Source organism: Lissotriton helveticus, chromosome 10, assembly GCF_964261635.1.
Source record: "Lissotriton helveticus chromosome 10, aLisHel1.1, whole genome shotgun sequence".
Classification (NCBI taxonomy): domain Eukaryota; kingdom Metazoa; phylum Chordata; class Amphibia; order Caudata; family Salamandridae; genus Lissotriton; species Lissotriton helveticus.
This window is the reverse complement of record NC_136071.1, coordinates 43,415,498-43,424,990: the sequence shown is the minus strand read 5'-3', so window position 1 is coordinate 43,424,990 and position 9,493 is coordinate 43,415,498. Positions and strand designations below refer to the sequence as shown.

At 49.8% G+C, this 9,493-nt stretch overlaps 1 protein-coding gene across 1 annotated transcript in view; it reads left to right on the top strand.

Annotated features, from left to right (window-relative positions):
• Positions 1 to 301: 301 nt before the first annotated feature.
• LOC144785022 (caM kinase-like vesicle-associated protein) overlaps positions 302 to 9,493 on the top strand; it is a 115,080-nt gene continuing 105,888 nt past the window's right edge. The window contains exon 1 of the mRNA XM_078664139.1: positions 302 to 396. Coding sequence (XP_078520265.1) covers positions 302 to 396 — 95 coding nt within the window. The remainder of the gene's footprint in view (positions 397 to 9,493) is intronic.

Genomic DNA, 9,493 nt, shown 5'->3' with positions numbered 1-9,493 from the left:
GATATGCAGGCACACAGGCACGTGTACAGGTATGCAGGCACCAAGGCTCTTGTGCAGGTATGCAGGCCCCAAGGCTCTTGTGCAGGTACGCAGGCACCAATGCTCTTGTGCAGGTTCCACTGCCCCTGCACAGCTCCCGGGCCTATGCCGTGCCCCTGTGTTTAGTGCTCTCATCACCGACCGACCCTGTTTGAACGCTGAGTCTGGCGCGGCCCCCCCAGGGCCCGCCGGTCCTGTCTCGAGCTCCACGTCTAACCCGCCTCTCTCTCTCTCTCTCTCTCTCTCCAGGAGAGCAGCTGCCATGCCTTTTGGCTGCATCGGCGTCCGGGAAGACAAGAGCTACAACAGCGTCTCAGACATCACCGACAAGTACGAGATCGGACAGCTGCTGCGAGCGTAAGTGAGGGGGCGGAGGGCCCGTCTCGGGGCAGAGCAAGGGGAGGGCAGGGGTGTGCCTGGGGTGAGAGAGACGACCACAGTGTCTCAGACATCATGAGGGCAGGTGTGTGCATGGGCAGAGAGAGACACCCACGGGGCCTCATTTATGAGGCTGTGCGTCACTTTTACGCCGCTGGTGCGTCACTTTGTGTGACGCACTAGTGGCGTAAAAAAGCGCCTTGTTGCGCCATATTTACAAAGTGACGCATCTATGTAGATGCGTCACTTTGTAAACCCCTGCACCACATTATACCTGCGCCAGGTATAATGTATGCAGGGGGCGGTCATGAAAGTGACGCAGTGAAATCTATGAGATTTCACTGCGTCACTTTTAGGATGCTGTTGCGTCAAAATCTTACGCCTGCCTCACAGCAGGCGTAAGACTGATGCAGGCCCTTTCAAATGGAGCTTTCCCCATGTGAAAGGACACGTTGCTGGAGTTGCGTCACTTTTGTGATACACTCCAGCAATGCGTCACTTTTGCACCTACAGATACGTCAGAAATACTGACGTATCTGTAACTCCTTGCGACATGATGCGTCATACTTTAATTATGACCATCATTGGTGTCGCAAGGAGGACGCAATGAGAAGTGACGCATCGCTGTTTTCACGCAGCGATGCGTCACTTTTCATAAATGAGGCCCACAGTGTCTCAGACATCACCTGCTAGTACGAGATCGGGGGCAGGGTGTGCCTGGGGGAGGTGGGGGAGCTGCATCTTAGCTGCAGAGGTTGGGGGGCAGCCTGGGCCTGGGGGCTCAGGTGACGAGGGAGGGTAGATTATACCCTGTGAGGGAGGTTCCTCAATCAATCAATCAATCATACATTTGTAAAGCGCGCTACTCACCCGTGTGGGTTTCAAGGCGCTGGGGGGTGGGGAATCAGCTACTGCTCGAACAGCCAGGTCTTGAGGAGTCTCCGGAAGGTCAGCAGGTCCTGGGTCTGTCGCAGGTGGATGGGGAGGGTGTTCCAGGTCTTGGCGGCGAGGTGGGAGAAGTATCTGCCGCCGGTGGTTTCTCGGTGGATGCGTGGGACGGTGGCGTCATCATGATGTGAGGAACAGAGGTGGGCAGGACAGGTGTACACAAGGAGGGAAGCAGGGCACCATCTGCCTGCCGGAGGTGGAGGAGGGCACGGGTATATATGGCGGGGAGAGGGCAGTGTTACTCAGGGCAGAGCTGACGGAGGTTAGAGGTCGGATGGGGGAGGGGTGGTAGAGATGGGGTGGACCAGCATCACCTGAAGGACAGAACAAGAGCAGGTTGTAGCGGTGCAAGGGAAAACGATATGCATACTGTTGATCCCTGTTTCTGACGACACCGATCTGCTAAAAAAATGATGGAATAGAATATGGCCCTCTTGAGGTGGAAATGTCCTCGCATGACGCTGGAGAGCTTGCACCAGCTGCCCTGAGCTCATACATAGCACGTCTGCATATTTTTGACTTTTTGGCCTCAAGACCATCACAGATTCACTGAGCATCTGCTTGGAAATTGAGTGAAATTCAGAGTAAGGATCTTGTGTCTGCAGGGGCACAGCATGGACACTCCTCCTGTAGAGTGTGAGTATTGTCAGCTCACAGGGACCACAGGGCAGGCCTTTTTAATCTGTTGCCTGCAAGGAGAGGCTCCTTCTGGCCTCTCCCATTTAAAAATGTCTTTCAGTCCCAAACAACCAGGTGTTTTACTGCATCCATGTGGCACATGGATGCAGTGTGTATGTTTGCACTATGTATGTGTAGCAGGATGAGCATGGAGCTTGTGTGCTGTGTGGTATGTCCTGAGTGTGGACAGATGTTGGGGCAGGAGTGTCACCTGCATCTAGGCCTGAGTGGAGTTAGCGGAACTCCGCGAAGTAACCAGAAAACTCTGCGGCGCTGCGCAGTATTCCGCAAGCGGCGAGTGCATTGGGTCACACCGTTTGTGCAGATTTTTAGCACCGGGTGTTTGTCCCATGCTGGGGAATCAGTGCAAACAGCACCCTGCGCAGCGCAAGCGGGCGCTGCTTCTTTATGCTCCTTGAGTAGATGTTCTACTGGAGCGGCAACTTCCTCAACGCGAATGGAAGGTTTCTCAACGCGAGCGGTTGCGACCATCCGCGACAGCCAATGGTGAGAAATCTCGCCAGGAGGTCGTCTGGAGTAAGATTTTCCTCACTCGTGCTCGCCAACTTAACATTGGTGAGGTCGAGCAAGGAAAAAACTCCGTTCTATGAGGAGCGGAGTTTTTTTGCAACTCAGAGCGCTATGCGGAGCGGAAAAAACTCCACAGACTCTGTAAGCGGAGCAGAGTTTCACACCCAGGCCTACCTGCATGGTGAACTGACATCCACTGCTGCACTGAGTAACCCGACTGTTTGTGAAACTGGTATCCTGATATTCTTATGGCTCCAGCACACATGCAATACTACAAGTATACTGAGACCTAGGCCTGGTATTACCCACAAGACCCAGGGCCTGGCTCTGAGGTTAGGGTTGGAAGCCTGCCAAGTGTACTCTCCAGTGGGCACAAGCCAAACGACTGTGTCACGTGGGACATGAACTGTCAGCCGTGGCGGCAGCACATTGAGTTTGAGTCCACAGTATTGGACAGGCCTATTTACCTGTTCAAATGTCACATGCCTGCTTGTGTAAAGTTTGGCTTACACGTCACATCCAGACCGCATTGTGACATCCCTGCATGTATGTTGAGTGCACATATGTATGTATGGTGAATGATAACAGGACTCTTAAGTTGTTTGCAAGTGTGTGTGCAGCCAATGGGACCCACTTTGGATTGGCCTTGGTTGTACATAGTACAAGAAGGAGGTAGTGTCATTGCCTTCCCAGACAGTAGAAGTGTATTGTCTGCTGTCCTGAGCTAGAGGGTGCAGCCCTAAACACTGAAGCATGGAGGAATGGAGAAAGGGCTGCCTCTAGAAATTCTACTATACACGTTTCAGCAGGAGATTGTTAATTAGGCCTTCCTCAGCACTGCCATTTCAGTTCAACATAGGGATATGATGTTGGAACAGCAGATTCAGTCGTTAGAGGGAGAGAACATTCTGGGCAGGGCCTGTTTTTTTGTCTTCCAGTTGAGTGGCCCATTCAGGAAGGCAGATGACAGCTGGGTGCAGAGCTTCACGCTTATTGTGCTTATGATATGGGCACTGCTTACCTGGAGAACCATCGCCTTCCACAAAGACAGTGTCTGCAGTGCAACCAGAAAATAATATGTGAAAGGGAACCACAGCAAACCAGTTTGTGGATCTTTCACAATGGACCCACTTCCCCCATTTGAAATCTATGTATAAAAGTGGGACCCAAACCTCCCCATTTCATTCCCGTTCCCCTCCTCTTCACTGACCAAGGCATGGGGTATTCAACAGAGTATTCAGACGGCTGCTGTGATTTAGGTCTGATATCTCTGTTTGCCAGTTTGCTGGAGGCGAGGGACATCATCTCAAGTTTGCACATCGTGCTAGAGAGCTGGGGTCTCCCCAAGACCTCCAAGGGGAGAAGAAGCCACTTCTGCCCCAGGAGTTGCATGTCCAAGCAGAAGGCCTGTTTATGAGTTCAGAGATAATAAAAACAGTCCAGGAGAAACAGACTTGACTCCCAGATTTGACCCAATTGTGCCCTGAGTAACCGTGGGCAAGAACTCCGCTCCACCCACGGAGTGTGTGGAGTTTTGCCTGCTCCGCGCTCCGTAAAGTAGGTGGAGTAGGCAAAACTCCGCACACTCGCGGTGGAGCAGAGTTGGCATCCCACCTGCCTCCCACCCGCAATATTAACAATTATGCGTAAGTGTAAAAAAGTGATTTAAAGACTATGAAAAGTCGTTGCCTTCTCTGCGGCGTCCCCGGGCTGCCCTCTTCCTCCATCGCGACTTCTTCGTGAAAACAGCGCATGCGCAGAACTGCCTAGTCAGAGTCCAGAAACTGGCCTACGGGTCACAGAACTCATGCAAGCTGTTCCGTTGCGCCACAGTGAGCTTCTAGTTGCGCTTGAATCTAAAGCTTCTGTTTCTCTGTGTAGTATCCACAGATTACATTTCCTGTCATGCTGTGTATTCCTTTTGTATGGTATTGAGGTGCGGGTGATTAAGGTACTTTTCTTTTTTCAAAAAAGTAAAGCACTGGCTGGACAGTCCCTTATTGTGTCTTTTTTTAATTCTGAGCCTCTTCCCCCCACCACTTCCCTGAGAAGTCTCTGACTGCTTGTTCTTGCTATCTTCAGAATCAAGTGCAGGAAGGGTTCTATGTGGCCCAATATGCAGACCCATAGTAGGCCAGACCCTAGGATACCAGCAGCAAACACCTCCAACCACAGCTGAGGCCCATTCGTCCCTGCCTGTCCTGTGTTCTCCTGAATATGATCTGGCAGTGATTCACAAGATGGAGGATGGAAGGAGCCTGTCAGACAGCAGGGTTAATTGCAGGAATCTGCCACAGGGGTCCCGTGGGTCAGACTATAGCATGTCTACTGTGGGAGACTGAGAGCCTTTTTTGAAGTCTACGGATAGGCCTTCCCTCCTTCCTGTTCCATTTGTCCACATAGGTTTGCCTGCAACAGGTTGTGGGTTCTCACAGGGTGCTCAGGGGGAAACCTCCTCCTCTTTTGTGCCTTTGTTTTGAGTTTCCCAGATAGGAAACTGCCAGTCTCAGTCCTCTTTTTACCTAACACAAGATAGGAAAAAAAAGGCTTGTCCAGTCTGAGAGGAACACACAGAAAGCCAGGAACCACCTGAAACCAGTCCCTGAGCTTTACCTGCAAACTGAGGATGAGTATGGAGCAGAAACCCCTAGTCAGTGTGCCAGAATTTCTCATCAAAAGCAAAAGGAACAAATGATGGATGGAAAGCTGAACAATGCAAACATTCACCACCAGTCACAAGGATCTGGGTTTCATCCATCATTCTATTGATCACGATGCCACCCCAGTTTGGACCCAGCCATATGCATATTAGTCTTGACCCTGTGCCTCATGGGAAGAGTCCAGCCTGAACTGCCAAGTCAGGTACTCTCTGTACCGGAAAGAAGCCTCCTGGGGCTAGTTTCGGGCCATCACCCCTCATCAGCCAGGCAGTGGTGCAGTGAGCATGGGACCCAGGTCTTGGCATACTCTTCCCACTTAAGGCGATGAAAGCAGAAAGTACGAATGATGGATGGAATGCTGAACTATGCATATATACACCCCCAATCACAAGGATATGGGTTTAATCCATTGTTCTTTTTCTCACTGAGCCACCCCAGTTTGGACCCAGCCGTATGCAAATCAGTATTGACCCTGTGCCCCTTGGGAACTGTCCAGCCCGAACTGCCAAGCCAGGTCCTCCCTGGACCGGGAAGAAGCATCCTGGGACTGGTTTCAGGGTATCACTCCTCATAAGCCAGGCTAGCTTTAAAGCAGTGATGCAGTCAGCACGGGGTGCACATCTGGGCATACCCTTCCCACTTAGGGCGGCAAAAGCAAAAGGACAAATGATGGATGGCATGCTGAACAATGCAAACATTCACCCACAACACACACAAAGCCAGGAACCACCTGTACCCAGTTCCTGAGCTGTACCTGTGGAATACATAATTTCCATCAGCAAACTGAGGATGAGTATGGAGCAGAATCCCCAGTCATTGTGCCAGAATTTCTCATCAGCCAGTGTGTCAGGGCTCACATACCAGTGAAGACAGAGAAACATTTCTGAGCTCTTATTTTGAGGTCACTGACTGCAGCTCCCCTTTGCCAGGTTTGGGACCAGGAACCTGGAAGTTTTGCATCCTGCTAGGAGAACCTTCCTTGAATCTTCTTGAAGGAAGGACTGGGTGCTGGAGAGGACTACTGGAGATATCCTCGAACAAAAGAAAGACTTTCTGGAAGAATTGGGCCTGGAAGAGCTGTACAGTAACAGGAATTGGGCCCATTGTCACCCAGGAAAAGAGCTGCACTTCTGGGCTACGTTGAGAGGCCTGCAGGACGCCCCAGAGCAGACGATTTGCCTCCCAACATTGTGCTTACATCACGGTGAGGGAACTTGATCTGCACAGAGAGTGACCTGAGGTGATCAGAGATGTCAAGATGAATTATGAATAAGGCTCCCAGTTTTCCATCTTAACTCATTTGGACAGACAAATACAGACAGAAAAGATTGTGTTTTCTGACTTCATTTATTTTTAGAAGGAGAAACATACAGAACATTGGACTTTTAGGTGGCGCCTCCTTCATGAATTCCAGGCCAACATCTGAACAGATAGACATTATAGAGAGTTAAAAAAAACAGGATGAAATTTCATTAAATACAGTCTTATGTAAACATCAACATATATCTGTAGAATAATGGTAATATTTACCTGCAGGTGTATTGTTATGTTATATTTGGCTGCTTAACCCCTCCCATGCTCGTGACGGAACCGTTCCGTCACGAGCCTCGGGTGGGCTGTGCTGGTGACGGAATGGTTCCGTCACGGCCCGCTCGCCGCGCCTACGCGGCACGAATTCCGCGCCTGCGCTGACGTTCTGAAGAGCGGGCGTGGCCGTGACTGAACCGTTCCGTCACAAGCACAGCTCACCCGCGAGCCGTGACGGAGCGGTTCCGTCACCAGCGTGGGACCGCCGCGCGGCCCCGCCTCCCTCTTAGCGCTGCGGCTGAATAGCCGCCGCAGCGAAGGGGTTCATTTGATAAAACATGACTGACATCAAAGTATGTGAGTGCTCATTTAACAATCAAACAAATGTGGAAATATACAATTTTCAAACTGAATTTATTTACAAAACAAAATACAGATAAATACTAATAAGATGGCAAAAAAACAAATATGGATAAATACAGACGGGAATGTTAAAAAAATAAATCCCATAAAACCAAGAGCCTTAATTATGAAAGAATGGATTCAAAGAAATGGTACCAGTGACAATTTGGCACAAGAGAAAATCTTGATGGTAACCAGTCATTTACCCCCCAAAAGAACAATTGCCGCAGATGGCTTGGCACATAGGAAAGTCATAACCTAATTTGGCATTTTTACTCACAAGCATCACCTCTCTCTGAATTTCTCTCACTCTGGCTGGCATGAGTGGGTGAGGTCTCACTTACCTGCACCCGTGCAGCACAACCTCTCCCTAACCTGAGGTCCACGCCTGCACACATCCACACCACGAGCGGCAGCCGGGCTAGGGATGAGTCAAGTGGTGACACACTAAGAAGGGGTGTGCAAGTCTACACTCCTGGGTGTAGTGCCCCAGCTGGCAACCCAACAGAGGAGATACCGGCTCACTGAACCTCCAACCTATTGTAAAGCGCTCTGATATCCTTCGGTATCTTGTTCGCGCTATATAAAACTTTATAAATAAATAAATAAATAAATAAATATAGGTTGCAGGAAAGATGAAAACCTTGAAATAGATCACGGAAACTATATTATCATTTTATCTACAGCTGTAGGGAGAGGAAACGCAGATTGTACAACACAAGCCCTTGGCAAACCTTTTGTGTTTTCACCCTGATCTTGTGATGTCACATATATAAGAAACTGGGAGTAGCCTTGAAGCAACTATTACATCCCATGATAAATGTGCTAATTGGGTTTGTACTTTGCGTCTCCTGTATAATATTAATTTGCTTTGTGCTATCAATAACCTACTTGTCATTCTCAAGGAAAGCACTGGCTGGGCAATGAAGTATTGATTGTAGCTGTCTGCTTACTTGAGTTCTGAGCTTCTACCCCACACCATCACCCTGAGTAAGCATTGGATCATTCTGTCTAGCAGCCCTGAGCGTCAGGTGCTATAGGCAGTGCTAAATTTGTCAAAGAAATAATAGGTATGGGGTTCCCGCCAGGAGGCCACTCTAGCTTGCACCACTCATTAGTGCTTCAATTTGCCGGTGTAGTAACAACACACTACTAACCATCACACACCTTAATCCATTGTGTGCTCAGGACTGCCCCAGGCCCTCCTAGGTCACAGTGGGCGTGTGCTCAGGACGGCCGGGGGCCGTCCGAACGCTGCCGCTTCTCCAGCGCGGCGCAAATTACACGACTGTGTGGAAAAATTAAATTGTGGGCGGAGTTCGGACGGCCCCTGGCCGTCCTCCGCACACGCCTACCGTGATGTAGGATGGCCGGGGGCTGTCCTGAGCATGCAAGGGGTTACGTCCCCTAATAAAATCCTCACACCGTGGCGGAATTCGCGCGGCAGGGATGGGGTTAAAGTGTGACAATTCAGACTATTCCCGGCCCCCAAAGCTATAAGAATGGGATGGGCCACAGGTAATAATCCTTTTATTATATATTGAAATAAATAATTTAAAAATTAAAGCACTGGCTATAGGGGTGCACTTGATCTTCAATTTTGAGTCCATCAGTAAGGTAAGACCCAGAACAGGGAGGGCTAAAAGTGTCTCATAATCACCAGATGAGTCCAGTAATCCCTGAGAGCCCTTGGGCATCTGTAAAAGTAGTCACAAGCCCAAAGTACTTACCAGGGACTAAGATTGTTTATTGCGTTTCACTGACCTCCTTTTGTGCTAATGTATTCTACTAGTGTAAGAGCGGTGTACTCAGGGGTGGGTGCCTAGCGCTGGTGCTAAAGAGGATGTATGACATTACAACGCATGCTTTCACTCCGCATGCCATTACGACGCAACTTTTACAATGCAAGTCGTTACAACGACTTGCGTTGGGGGGTGCTGGATAGTGGAATAGTTTAATTTACTATTCCAACTCCAGTCCCCGTGGATAGTAGGGAAGGTGTTGGATAGTAATTAAACTATTCTCTATCCTAGAGCACCCTCCAGCGCAAGTCGTTATATTGACCTGCGTTGTAATAGTTGCGTCGTAATGGTAGTGCGGAGTAAAAGTTGCGTTGTAAAGGATGTTTCCCGCTAAAGGAGGAACAGCAAGGCCGACAGGGACAGGTATTTCTCATGTGGCACCTCATGTCTGGCAGTTTGGTCTGGACCACGAGGACAAAGCAAAGCCCGGTGTGAATGTGTAAGCTATTTAGGAAGGGGCAGAAGAGTGGCGCTCAGGCAGGTTAATGGGTGTAATGTGGTGGAAGAATGAAGAACACGTGTTTACGG